The sequence below is a fragment of the Tamandua tetradactyla genome, chromosome 2 (assembly GCF_023851605.1).
Source record: "Tamandua tetradactyla isolate mTamTet1 chromosome 2, mTamTet1.pri, whole genome shotgun sequence".
NCBI lineage: Eukaryota > Metazoa > Chordata > Mammalia > Pilosa > Myrmecophagidae > Tamandua > Tamandua tetradactyla.
The window spans coordinates 205,642,075-205,656,350 of NC_135328.1; the positions used below are offsets into that span (position 1 = coordinate 205,642,075).

A 14,276-nucleotide genomic window follows, 5' to 3' on the forward strand; every position below is an offset into this window, starting at 1 on the left:
CCCCTGAACCTACTTGTCCTGCAGCCATCCCCACACACCTTCCAGGTGCCTGTTCAAACCACAAACCTTGGCGTCATCCTTGGCTTCTTGCTTGCTCTCAAACCCGCATCCAATCCATCAGGTAAATCTTATTGTTTTTGCCTTCGAAACAGGTCCAGAATCTGTCCCTTGTCCCCACCCTAGTGCCACCACTCTGGCCTAAGCCCGAATTACTGCAGAGGGCCCCTAACCGGCCCCTGGCTCCTGCTCTTCCCCACTTCGATATGTTCTCCACAAAGATCCTGTTAAAATGAAAGTCAGGTCCTGTCACTTCCCTGCTCAAACCTCAGTGGCCCCCTTTTAACCCAGCATAAAAGCCAGAGTCCCCACAACAGTCCCCAAAGCCCTCATGATCTAGTTTGTTACCTCTCGGACCCCTGTCCTCCTGTTCTCCCCCGACTCGCTCCACTCCAGCCACACTGGTCTCCTCCTGGTTCCTGGAACAGTCCAAGCCTAAGCCTGCCTCAGGGCCTTTGCCCTCACCACTCGCCTCTGGAAAGCTTTTCCTCAAGGTCTCTTCCTGCCTCCTTCCCTCATTTCCTTCCAGTTCCTGCTTTCCGATCATCTTTTCAGAGACGTCTTCCCTGACCACCCTGTTTAAATTGCAAACCTTCCTCCTGGTTCATACTTCTGAGCATCCTCCCTGTTTTCTTTTTCTTCTTAGTACATATCACCTTGTAACATTCTGTGTATTTTACTCATTTATTTTGCTTGCCTTTCTCCTCCAATTGAAAACTCAACGTGGGCTGGAGTTTTGTCTGCTTCATTCAGTGCTGCATCTTGGTGCCTAGAATAGGTCAATGCTCAATAAATGTGTGCTCAATGACTGAATAAATTAGCACTTTACATAGAGACATGTTGAAATTAAGTTTTCAAACTTAGTTTGAATTCTTTTATGACAGTGCATGGGCTCATCTTTTTACTGATTTCTGCTTAGTTCCCGCAAACCCAGTGACCTTGGTCACAGCTCCTGCTCTCTGTTCTCTTCCCAGCCCTGCTGTCCAACCAGGAATCTCTCGATCCAGTCCAGGTGGAGGAGAAGCCATTGCTCCCGCCAGTGATCCAGCATGACACAGAGGCCGAGAAGCAGCTGATCCGGGAGGTGAGACCCTGAGTAGATGGGAGAGGGAGTGGGCAGGCGGGACCCACCAGGAGGGGAAGGACAGCTGCTTTGGGCCAAAGAGGGCCCGACTCCAGCACAATATCCTATAACCTTCACCATCTCCCTTGAGTTGGTGCCACAGTCGCCCTCTTGCAGCTGAGAAAGTTGAGGCTCAGATAGGTGCCAAGATCACAGAGTAAGAACTGGAATTTGAACTCAGGTTCCCGAGCCAGAGTGCAATTCATCCTACTCACTGCCTGCCTGGGCAGAATAAGGAGGGTGTGGGACATCTCCAGGAGGCTTCTGGCTCTGGCTGCTGTCCTCATGAAGAAAAGAGTCAAGAAGCACTGGTGCTATCTAAAGCTCTGAGGGCCTGCCATGCTTGTGCCCTTTGCGTGTATGTGTGTGTGTGTGCAAATGTGCATGTTCATATGTGTGTTTGTTCCCTCTTCTCAACACCGAAGGAAGGGACTGATGGAAGTAGAGAAAGCATTCCTGGCAGTGAGGCTGGCTGTGCAAGGCGACGAGGTCAGAGTAGAAAGTGGAGTTGGTCTCTTGGCAGAAGCACAAATTCTCTGGACAGTGAGGAGCCCCCCTTTGGACAAGTGGGGAAATGGGATGTTGGTCACTAGATAAAAGCTTTCACCTGGGCACCTGGGCCCTCTCCCATGTGTGCCTCCCAACATCCCTGGGGAACTGCAGGGCAGGTACCACCCAGTTTACGGGTACAGAGCTGATCCCCATACTGGGGACTCCTACAGTCATGTGTCAGAGCCCCTGAACTCTCAGCTTGGCTCTGTCCCTGCTTCCAGAAGTTTCCTGCCATTTGAAGGCCACATTCTGAAACTGGAAAGTGTGGTGGCGTTTGATGTTTGATTTAGGGAATGCCAGGCAGAGACAGTATTTGCAGGGGCAGGATCCTGGCCGTGTCCCCCACTAGCCTCTGCCACTGAAGTATGACCTAAGACTGCAGGGACTTGGGGCTCAGCCTCTGGGGTGCAGGCTGTGGGCTGGAGGGCTGGGAGCTTCCCAGGTGCTGCCTGGTGACAGGCGGAGAGGAGACCATCCTGGCCCCTGTGCAGGTTCTAGAGGCTTATACCTGCTCACTCTGCTAGGACAGGGTCTGGGTGGCAGTCCAGCTCTGGAGTCCTGGGCCTGGCTTCTGGGGAGGTGCTGGGAAGGAGGGGGCTGTGGGGGATGGCTGAGTACAAGGTCACAGAAATGAGAGAAGTCATGCTTTTGGGGTTCAGAGTGGGAATGGGATCACGTAGTGACCTGTGGACTTCGTTCTCAAGTCGAGCTGGGGACAAGAGAGTTGTCCCGGGGGGACGGAAACTCTGCCACAAGGAAGCACGGTCGGGCCTGTACAGGCACCCTGGTTGTCTAGTTGGGAGGGCGCCACCACCCCCTAGTGGTCATTTGGGAGAAGAGCCTGTTCCCTGCTAGCCGATTTGAACTGCCCGCGGTCCCAGGGTTCCTCTGCCCCGGGGAGGGGGTCGCCTGCGTCCTCCTCAGGGGCAGCCTGGTGGACACTGCATCAGAGCGCCGCCACCTAGGCCCGCACCAGCCAATTTCTGTTCCGACCCTGGAGTTTGATCCGTGAGCCAAGCTTGTGGGAAGAGTTGAGGACGTCTGTCCTCCCTCCATCCTATTTGTTCTTCTTCATGTTTATTGAGCACCTACTGTGTGCCTGGAGCTGTGCTTCCCTTCCCACTCCAGGGCCAGCAAAGGGAAGATGCAGATGGTATCAGACTAGGCATTAGATCAGCCAGTGTGTGCCGGAACAGGGATGGGTCAGGGGGGGCAAGGGGGATGGAGGGGGGACTAGAAGACTTCTAGGGTTCCTCCAGCTTCCTAGATTTGTATTCCTCAAGTTCATCTTTTACGGGCTCTACGATGGGCCAGCAGTCTGTTTGAGCTCTCCAAGCCTTTGCTTCCTCATCCGTGCAATGGCTGCCTTAGCACCTTTTCTGTCTGCTTCACACAGACTGAAAGAGGATGAAATGGGGGCTAGGTTTCTCATGCTGGCTCATGTAATGAGTACCAGTCAGGAGTCGGGGGTACGGGTTTGCGCTCTAGCCACCCTTGTGATGGTCAACAAGCATTTTCTGAACCTCTCCTAGGTATGGGCCCTGTAGCTGGAGGGGCATGTGGGCAAAGGTTTAATTAATCAATTAGTTTTATTGGAAATAAGAGTACATTTTGCAGACTGTTGGGGATGATGATCTAGCACTGAGGGAGAAGTCCGTGGTATAGAGGGAGGGGCAAGTGGAAGAGCCAAGTCCTTGAGTGGAGCGAGGTTGGCTTCAGATGGCTCACCCACCGTCCCAAGGTGGGGCGCAGCCAGTGGGCAGACTTGCAGGTGGACGGGAAGACATGTGGTTGGGAAGTTGAGGGAGTTCACCTCTGCTACTTCCTTAGGAGACGGGCAATATGGGAAGAGTGGAGATTTGCAGAGATGGGGAGAGAGCCCTGGGGAGGTGCACTGAGCCCCTCAGAGCCCCCCTGAGGTTTGGGGTCACACATTCAAAGTGGGAACAGTTGATGCTGCGTGTGTGTGTGTCCATCCAGGTTGTGCTCAGGACACAGGTGTGGGTGCGCCAGGGCCTGGGCTTAACCGGGGTCGGGGTTATGCTGGACTGTGGGGCAGGGGGAGGCCGGGCTCTTTGCTAAGGAAAGATCTCCCTGGGCAAGGAAGCAGCAGCAGGAGGGGCGGTGACAAAGGAGCCGTGAGTGGGCTGGAGGTGAGGAGTTTTCGGTGAGATCATCAGAGAGCTGCGGGGTCCAGGCAAGGCATGGAAGCCCCTGGGCCCTCGGTCCTCCTGTAGGTGTTGCCTGGACGCTCAACTGTATTTAACAATGGGTTGAAGAATGCAGGGTTTCTTTTTTTTAATTTAATTTTAATATTTTTATTGTAAAAACTTAACAAACATACAGACATCCTTGACATACAAACATTCCATACAAAACATACAGACATCCTTGACATACAAACATTCCATACATGGCGTACAATCAGTGGCTCACGATATCACCACATAGTTGTGTGTTGATCACCATGATCGTTTTTTTAACATTTGCATCTCTCCAGCAAAAGAAGCAAAAAAGAAAAAACTCATACATGCCATACCCAGTACCCCTCCCTCTCGCTGACCACTCATATTTCAATTTACTCAATTTATTTTAACCTCCCCCTCCCACACTTCTTTAATAAAAACAATTATTTAAAAATTCAAGATTTCGGCTAAACGTATCTTCAGGAAATGATATTAGAAACCAGATATATCTATCAGCAGGTTGGTAGGAATTGGTAGAAACCCTTTGGCATTAGGAAAGGCATCATACGCATCACTGTAATCTGGGGTGACTGACCGACTGCTGTGTGAACCGGAAGAAACTATAGTTGAAGGCATGTCATGAGTTCAGGGGATTTTTCAAAGTAGTAAGAGCTCATCTCCATCAGAGATGATGGATACAGCCCTGATTCAGTTAATGTTCCTGTTTCCGAAAGGAACTACCCTCTTTAGAATTTTTCTTCCAGTGCCCTTGGCCCTCTGCAGTCCTCTACATGCTCTGTAAGGGAAGCTGGACCGCAAGAGCAGGTACGAGTGGAAAGCACCAGAATGGCTGGGGACACTCCTCCCTCTGTTGAACAGGCCTTTCTTACTGGGGCCGGCCAGCAGGGTCTGCCTCAGAACAGGTACTCAGGAGAGTCTGTAGGATGGCTGGGTGAGTCCCTCAGTTAGCCGATCCGGTTTTCCTCTTCAGTCTGCTCAGACTTAGATAGTCGAGATCTTAGTCTATGGTAGATTTACCTACCAAGACAGAAATCAGTAAAACCTTCTTATATTCTTCCCTCATTCAAACCAATCCCTTCACACTTCCACCTGTTATTGGAAGGGTACAATTATTAGGTCCTACTAATAATTCTGTCTCCCAACTCGTATCTTTCCTGTTCTCTCGTAATTCTTCATTTCTTCAATCTTTCTTAGATTATTATAAATTCCCATAAGAATGAACTGGTCTCATTGCCTCCCAGTATCTTTCCCTTTGTATTATCTCCACAGAGATTTTTTTATTAACTTTTTTTATTGTATAATATAACAAATATACAGCACAAAGGAAGAAAAAAGCAATATTTTTTTGAGCATTCTTCAACAAGAAGTCACAGGACAGATACCACATTTGTCATGGGCTGCCATACCATCCTTTCAGATTTTTCCTTCTAGCTGCTCTAGAATATAGGAGGCTAGAAGGAATAAATATTTCGTATCATTACAATTGGCTTTTTTTTTTCTTTTTTGTGATAAATAACATATGCCCAAAAAAGCAAGAAATTTCAAAGCAAAGCACAACTATTAGTTGTAGAACTGATTTCAGAGTTTGGTATGGGTTACAATTCCAAAATTTTCAGTTCTTCTAGCTGCTTTAAGATACTGGAAACTAAAAAATATCTATTTAATGATTCCACAATCGTATTCATTTGTTAAACTCTACCTTCTTTGTATAACTCCACCGTCACCTTTGATCTTTCTTCCACTCTTTAGGGGGATTTGGGCTATGGCCGTTCTAACTTTCTCACATGGGAAGAGGCTGTCAGTAATATGGGGTAGGGAGATGGAATTAGCTGATGTTCTAGAGAGGCTGGGCCCTCTAGGTTTCAGGACTTACCTGGTCCAGGAACCCATCTGGAGGTTGTAGTTAATGCAGAATTACCTTTTCATTATTCTCTGCCCCCTTTTCTCCCTTCTGGGAAGCCTAAGTCAGTATGCTGGTACCCGTGGCAGAATTCTCAGCTGAATTTCTACTTGTTGGAGAGTCTGGTGAGGTGGGAGGGAGCGGCCCACCAGACTCCCGCCCCCTCCGTCTGTACTTCCTCAGCAGAATAGCTGCGTGCAGGGGCAGTGCCTCCCTCTACAGTCCGCAGTGGCTCCAGAGCCCAGAGGCTCTCATGTCTGTCATTAATTCACACGTACCCTGCCCTCCTCTTGGGAGATGGTATCAGAAGCATGAATGTTTCGTGTACCCTACAGCCCCGCGGTTCTGCTCACTGCACGGACTGATCCAATAGCTGTTCTTCAGTCCCTACTCTGTGCCAGGCACTGAGGCCACAAGAACGGATGGTCCCTATTCTCTAGGAGCTCATAATCTGGGAGCATTTTATCACCATTTCAGAATATAGATGATAAACCCTTAATCCAATAAATACAGAGAATAATGGAAGCTTGTGACACCAGATGAGAAGAGGTAGGGGAGTGGCAGGTATTACCTGGAGAGGAGGGGGCTCTTCCAAAATGTTGGTCAGGGAAGGCTTCTTGGAGGAGGGGGTGTTCCTAAACTGAGGCCTAAAGGGAAGAGCCAGGAAAAGAATGCCCTGGGGAAGTGAGGGCAAAGGCCCTGGGGCAGGAAAGAAGTGGGTGTGGTCAGCAGTGGCCTGGGTGCCCAAAGTGCAACCCAAATGGGGTGTGGCTGGAGAGGTGGGCGGGGCCAGGTCCCGTGGGGACTTGAGGTCTTGGCAAGGAGCTGGGATGTGAGCCATGAACCTGGGAAGCGGTTGAAGGGTGCTAGCAGCGTAGAAACATGATTAGTGGACGCTGACCGCTGCGTGGAGAATATTTCAGTGGTAGAAGCAAGAATAGAGGTGGGAGCCCAGGGGAAAGACTGTTTGGACAAGAGTAAGTGGCAAGAGCAAAGATGGGGAGAGAAGCAGAGGAATAAAAATACTTCTCAGCATTGAGGGATGTGCTAAAAACATATTTGTGGAAAGGCATTCATGATATGTTGTGTGAAGAAAATAGATTACAAACAAATACACGTATTATTACCCAACTAGAAAGGCCAAGTGAAATGTTCAGGAGGGCTGCACCAGCAAGAAGCTGTCACAGCACCGTGTGGATGATTTTAATCTTATTCTTTTGACTTATTTTTATTTTCTGATTTTTCTGCAATGAGCATGTATTGTGTGAATCAAGGGATAGCAAGTTGTATTCTGAAATGGTGACAGAATGCTCCCCACCCCTGCCCCCAGGAGTATGAGGAGCGCCTGGCCAGGCTGAAGGCCGACTATGAGGCGGAGCAGGAGTCTCGCGCCCGGCTGGAGGAGGATATCACTGCCATGCGCAACTCCTACGACGTCAAGCTGTCCACGCTGGAGGAGAACCTGCGGAAGGAGACAGGTGGGTGCCCCGCCCTGGCCATCAGGAAAGAGGCTGTCCTCCTTTCCTCCTCATTCTAGCACTGATATTTATACAGCACTTTCTCTGCACCGCACTCAGTGCAGTGAGGTAGGCACTTTTACAGACGAGGAAACCAAGGCATAGAGAGGGTAAGTAACTTGTCCACGGTCACACAGCTGGTAAAAGTGGAGCCATCCGAACTCAGAGCCCATGCTTTTACCTCCAACACTGCAGCCTGAAGCCTCAGCCACAGGCTGGGCCTGAACTCAAGGCTGACGTAAAACATTTGCAGGTGAGCTCCTGTTATGAGTCTGAGCATTTTCTATATGCACACCGCATCTCTTACCAAAGCAAACCAACATTCCATAATAAGCATTTGATCAGTAGTAAGGATATTTACCTTTCTGAAAGTTTTTGTCTCTTTTTTGACATTCTAGGGTGTTCCGTTTCACCAGCATCATACACGTGCGTGGGCTGCCAGGCAGCCTAGACAGCCTCGTACTCCTAGGACGAAAATATTCTAAAATACAAACTCATAATGAGGATGATTATGAGTATCTGTACGTCTTCACTGAACCACCTCTACAGCCTTCCCCATAATCTCATATTACAGAGGGGGATACTGAGCCACAGGGAAGTTAGCTAACATGTAGAGAGCAGTCCCAAGGCAGGGTAAGAGCCCAGTACCTATTGGCAGGGAGGTCAGAAAATGGAGAGATCATGGTGTTGGTCCTGGAAGAGGTGGAAGGAGGCAGGACTTGAGTTCTGATGGGAGAGACGGAAATAGGGGCGAGGTGGGAATGCACAGACTGTAGCCAGACTCTGGGGTCCCTGAGAGGCTCTTATTCTTAAGTTGATTTTTTGGAGATGACATGCTTTGGTCCAGTTTCCAAAGAAAGGCCTGTCTGGTAGACTTGCTTGGGTCCTGTAGCCCCTCATTCTAGACCTTTAGGAAGCTCTGAAGCTCAGTTCTCCATTTTCCAGAGGCTGTCCTGAAGGCCGAACTCCTTTACAAGGCTGAAGGCCTGCCCAGGGCTGAGTTCGCCAACATGTCTCCGTGCACCCCTGCTTTCCAGTGTGAAGAGGCCTTCAAACCCGAGATCTTTTCCATGCCTGATATTCTGTCCTGCCCTGATGTGTCCAAATCTGAGATTTTGTCCAACTGTGATGAGCTGCCCAAGGTAGAGACCTCTAAGTCTGAGATTTCTTTCGGGTCTGATGAGTCATCCACATTAGAAGAAACGTTCATGCCTGAAGCCTTCCCTGGGCCCAGTGAGCCTTCCAGCCTCGAGTTCACCGAGCCTGAGGTAGAGACTAAAAGCAAATACTTCCCAGATGAGTATCCCAGCCTGGAGGCCACCAAGCCCCTGCAGGAAGAAGCCCCCTACCTTGGGGAAGAGGAGCCCGAACTGGTGCCCGTGCAGCTGTTCCCAGTCCTGCAGGACCCGTATGCCGAAGTGGAAGCCAGGCTGGCCAGGCTCTCCTCCACTGTGGCCAGGGCAGACGTACCCCAGGCGGACACACCCAAGGTCCCCTCACAGGTAGCTGATGTCAGACATGTTTCATGCAAAAACTCAGGGGGCAGAGCTCTGGGGTCTGGACACTTGTGGTTCATCAGGCACGCACAGGACATTTTACCCTGCTGCGCAGCACCACCTCCGCCATCTCCCTCCACTCTGGTTCTGGTAGTGGCTGGTTCAGGGCCCTGTTATCAGGGGTCTGGGATAGGGAAGTCTTGTTTGAGTCAGTGGGGAAGCTGGGATGGGGATGCAAGGTGTTTCCAGCTGGACACCTCTTCTGACAGAGGGGCACCTTTGGGTGGGTGTATAGGGGAGGGTGCTGAGTGGTGGAGGTCCTCCTGCGCTTTGAGGCCTGGGACAGCTGAGGGAGGCCTTGGTCCACCCCCATGTACTTTCAGGCTAAGGGCAGGGCATTGGGTGGGGGCATGGGGGACTCCAGCTCCCTGTCAGTGACCCCCGGGGATCCTCGGCTGCTGTGCTTCCTCGCTCTGCCCCTTTTTGTCCAGTGTCTTCTCCCTTCTTAACCCTTTAAAAAAATGCCCTCTCTTTATCTGCTCTTTCCTTTCCTGTCCTGTCCTATGTATGTAAAGAGTACAGACCTTTGAGCCAGACAGACCAGCTCTGCTACTTAGTTTTCTGACTTCGGGCCTTTCCCTTTCTGGGCCTCGTTCTCCTCCTCTGTAAAATGGGGATGATGATGTGGGCTTCACGGGAGCGAGGTCAGCCAGCATTCCTGAAACATAGCAAGTGCTCAGGACAGGCCCTGCCTCTTCTCTCTCTCTCCCTCTCTTTCCTCTCACCTATCCTCTATTCTCTCCCCTCACCTTTTCTCTCCCTTTTCCTGCAACTCTTCCCTCAACAAGGGCAGGCAAGGGGAGAAGGCAGGGTTGAGGAGGAACCTGGGGAATTGAAGTGGAGGACAGGGTGGGGGAGAAGAGAATGAATATACCCTGAACCATCGTCCTTCTTCCCCCCTCCACCCCCATTCTCCCGCAAGCACCCCTCCCTGACGGATCTGCTGCAGCGGAGTGGCCCCAGACCCGAAGCCGAGGCAGCCGTTGACCTGCTTCCCAGGAGCGTGAGTGCCTCCCTGGGCTGGGCCCTTTCATGGGGGAGGCTCCAGGGACCTGGTTCTGTTTGGCTCCCTGTGGACTCCAGCACGTCTCCTCCCTCTTGGCCTCAGTTTCCTCATCCGTGAAACAGAAATACCACCACCAGCCTATCCCAACTCATAACAGAAGGCCACTGCAAAGGAACATACAAATCAGAGGAACTGTCTTACTCATTATTATTGATGTTAATAATAGAGGCCAGTTGTGATTTCACTTTGCTTCGCCTTGGAACCCTTTGTGTAAAGGGGTGAGTCCCAGTCTTTGTTACAGATGAGGACTGCAGGCCAGGGCATGGTGGACCTCGAGGCGCTGGCAGGGAGCCCCTGCTGTGGTTGGGAACCCAGTTCAAGCACCATGACTCCCAGATCCCCACCCTTTTCTCTTCTGCTTAAGAAAGAACAACAGGCCACAGGGACTGAGAGGGTGGTCATGACAGAGAATGCTTTAAATCTTCTTGCACTCATGAGGAAAGAAAATAGTCTCCCAGTCCCTGGACTTGAGCACTCAGGTGGGCAGTGAGGCTTGGGCACACCACAGGCTCTCAGTAGATGGAGATGGAATGGCCAGTGACGCCCTTGCTGAGAAAATGGCATCTCAAGTTCAAATGCAAAGGTCCTGTGGCTGAAAAGATCTTGACTTTCTCTGAAACAGGAAACGAGGCCAGAGTGGCTGTGGGGTAGACAGGGGCACCGGGCAGGGGCGAGGTCAGAGTGGGAGGCAGGAGCCAGTGCACAGAGGGCCTCCAGGCCATGAAAATAAATTGGATTTTGCTGTGATACAATGGAAAGACACCACGGTGTCTAATCTGGCAAAGGATGTATCAATTTCTGTGCTAAGAAAATGGCCTTGGCTGCTGGGTGGAGACTGCATTGTCTCCAAGAGAGGAAGCTGGGAAATCGCTTTCAGGGCTCCTAACAGCAATGGTAGCAGTAAGAATCTGTCACAGTGTATTGTAGTATAGCTGGAGTGCCTCTGAGCCAGATGTGATCCATCCCAGCCTACGGAGGGGACTGGGTGCCCCTTTGGGTTGCAGCCTCCTGCCAGCTGTCTCAGGGCCTGCCTTCCCCACTCCAAACCTCCATCTTATTTCCCTTCATGCTCAGGAGGCTGACCTGGTCCTGAAAGTGGCCGAGGAGGTGGTGGCAGCAGAGCCTGGTGTGGAGGCCGAAGCTGAGGCCCAGGAAGCCTTGGTGGCCCAGCTGCCGCTCCCGCAGCCCCTGGGAGGCACGAGGAGGGAGAGCGCGGGCCTGGGCGTGGAGGTGGCAGTGCTGACTGACGACCTGCGGCCTGTTGTGGATCAGCAGCAGGTGCTTGCCCGGTAAGCACCTGGACCAGGCCTTGGGCTGCAGGTCCCTGGCGGGTAGGGCAGGCAGGAGCCAGCTCCCAAACTCTGGGATGGGGATGTGTGGATAGACTCTCCTCCACCCCCACTGAGCCCCTCACCCCGATCTACCTGCTAACATAACAGAGCCCCACTCCCAAATCCCAATCGGCACAGCCCCTGCTTCATGGTGGGATGGTGCTACACCTAGCAGGTGTAGGCAGGATTCTGCCCTGGAAGCTGCTCCCCCAGTGATTCCACTAGATCCTGGAAGCAGCGGCTCTAGGCAGGAAATGAAGGGACTTCTTCCAGCCAGGCTTTCCCAGGGTCTCACCTTCAGGTTTCAGGAATCTCCAGGCAGGATGATGCAGGGTTTCCCCCAGCCTCCTGGCTCCCAGGGCTCTCCCTGATGTAAGACTTGCCCACCAGACAGGCTACCCCAGGAACAGAAGGAGCTGGACTCGCTGCATTTGCTGTGTGGTTTTGGATAAGTCATTTCACTTTCCTAAGCCTTGAAGCTCGCTTCTGTCAATAAGAATGACGTCACACCCTCTTCTGTGAGGTAGTCAGCCCCAAGACCAGGGGTTCAGCCTCCTCACCTGGCCATGGGGCTGACTGGCATTTGAGGGAAACCCAGTCCCACAACCATAGTTCAAACATTAACTGAGCAGCTACTAAGCGCTGGGCACTAGGGCTACCAAGATGAACGAGGGAATAAGCTGAGCTTCAGGGGGCCCTTGGGCCAGAAGTGGTGGTGGTACAGTCGGACAGGAACATGCCATGGTGTTGGAGACATGGGGTGGGCCATGTTCTGTGGTGGTTGGAGAAGCATCAGGCTGCCGGGTTCCCGTCTGCCCCACACTCCCTCACTCCAGCACCCCGGGCAAGTGTTAAAGCTCTCTGTGTGATGTAGCTTCTTCATCTGCAGAATGGGTGCTTTTAACAGTTCTAGCCTGAGAAGCTTGTGGCGAGCGTTAGATGGGACAGTGTGCTTTGGGCTCACAGAAGATGTCAGCACAGGCTGTGATTGTTTTAGCTACACGAGGTGGAGTGATGGTCAGGGAAGGCTTCATGAAGAATAAAGTTTGCGAGTCAGGTGCCTCAGGGAGGCCATCTAGAAAAAGGGCAGAGCATCTGCAGAGGTGCAGAGGCAGGAAATTGACCACCTTTGGGGAAGTACAAGCTGCGAGCTCGTGCAAGGTGTGCTGGGGCTGAGGGAGATGAAGTTAAGAGGCCACTTGTGCCCCTTTTGGGTGGTCAGGATTCATCTTGATGGGGACCCTCGGGAGGATTTTAACTGGGTTCTGACTTGGACGCAGTTCCCCTCTGTCCTGGCTGCTGGTGGGCCTACAGCCAGGTCTGAAGCCGAATCGGAGCCAGGAAGCTCCATTTACAGAGCTCCGTTCTTTCCCTGGTGCCTGGTCTGTTTTTGGTTAGTCCTAGCACTGTCTTTGGTTAGAGGCCCCTACATCCCTTTGGAAACAGGCAGGTTATGAAACGTTTTTCTGATGCTATATTAGACATTTAGGTCCTCATGGGCCTTTTTTTTTTTCATAGTTATTTAAAACTTGTAACTTTAAAGGGCAAACTTGAAATATTTGTGAGCATTTTGGACAAAAGTATTTTAAAAGCGCCTTGCATGTCCCTGCCTTCCTAAGCACTGTGCACTGAAGGTAACTGGACACTTTTAACACCCCAGGGTTATCCTAATGGCGCACACACCTGCTCTGCCGCAGGGAGCGGGTACCCGTGAGCATTTAGGGCCAAGGGCTTAGCTCTGGGGCCACAGGAAGGTTCTCATCTTTACTGTCAGCTTAGAGTCGGGGACCGGTAGGAGTCCCAGTTCTGACCTGAGCAAATGGCCTCGCCTCTCTGAGTCTCTGTTTACGCCTCTGTGAACTGGGGTCGTTGGAAGCATTCAATGAGATAATTTCCCCAAGCCTGCTGGAAAGCTCAACAAACAGCAGATACTGTCTTGTGTCCTTTCTCCTCCACGTGGCCAGTTTGCAGCTGTTGGAGCAGCAGGTGGTGGGCGGGGAGCAGGCCAAGAACAAGGACCTGAAGGAAAAGCACAGGCGGCGGAAGCGGTATGCCGACGAGCGCAGAAAGCAGCTGGTGGCGGCCCTGCAGAACTCAGACGAGGACGGCGGGGACTGGGCGCTGCTAAACGTCTACGACTCCATCCAGGAGGAAGTGAGGGCCAAGAGCAAGCTTCTGGAGAAGATGCAAAAGAAGGTGAGGCCCCAGACTTAGCCGTCCCCACCCCCACCTCCCAGTCCCCTCTGTCCAGAGATGGGCCGGACCCTTTCCCACTGCCAGGTGTGGCGTCACTTTCTGGTGTGGGAGAGAGAGAGAGACAGAGGGTGAGTGTGTGTGTGTGTATGTATGTGTGTGCGTGTGTGTGTGTGATCAATTACAAAACAGAGAAATAAGCAAGAAATTATCATTGAGCAGTAAGTACCATGAAGAAAGTTAGCGATGTGTTAGAGACTACTGAGGGGGGGCTAATTTAGTTTTTCATTTTTATTGAAGTGTATTTACACAAATCATAAGTGCCCAGTTTGATGCATTTGCACAAAGTGGACGCTCCCATGAAACCAGCACCCAGATCAAGAAACTGAGCATTAACAGAACCCTAGATAGAACCTGGGCTCCTGCAGATGGGGGCACAGGGAAGTTCTCATGAGGGCGGTGACTTTTAAAGTGGAGCCTGGAAGATAAGAAAGAGGCAGCTATGTGATGATCTGAGGGAAGAGCATTCCAGGCAGAGAGAACAGTCAGTGTGGGGACCCCGAGACAGGGATGAGGTAGCATGTTCTAGAAAGAAGGCAAATGTGGCCTGAGTGTAGAGTGAGGATGAGGAAGAGAATGGCATTATGCTGGCCTTGACAGTTTCACATCTGAGCAACAAAAGAGGTTCCCTTGGGGGGGACTCTTAGGCCTAATTTTAAACAGGCTTGACCTATCTGTTGTGGGGTTAAGTTTCATATGAACAAACCTCAAGAT

The 14,276-nt window shown here is 51.5% G+C and overlaps 1 protein-coding gene across 12 annotated transcripts in view; it reads left to right on the forward strand.

Annotated features, from left to right (window-relative positions):
* Nucleotides 1-14,276, forward strand: part of KIF17 (kinesin family member 17) — a 113,437-nt gene that overhangs the window by 14,357 nt on the left and 84,804 nt on the right. For 9 of the 12 annotated variants that reach the window (XM_077151006.1, XM_077151007.1, XM_077151008.1 and 6 more), the window contains 6 exons: nt 1,032-1,141; nt 7,170-7,317; nt 8,302-8,858; nt 9,835-9,915; nt 11,053-11,267; nt 13,238-13,505. In XM_077151006.1, the coding sequence (XP_077007121.1) occupies nt 1,032-1,141; nt 7,170-7,317; nt 8,302-8,858; nt 9,835-9,915; nt 11,053-11,267; nt 13,238-13,505 (1,379 nt within the window). The remainder of the gene's footprint in view (nt 1-1,031; nt 1,142-7,169; nt 7,318-8,301; nt 8,859-9,834; nt 9,916-11,052; nt 11,268-13,237; nt 13,506-14,276) is intronic. The other 3 variants (XM_077151004.1, XM_077151005.1, XM_077151003.1) reach the window with 1 other exon arrangement.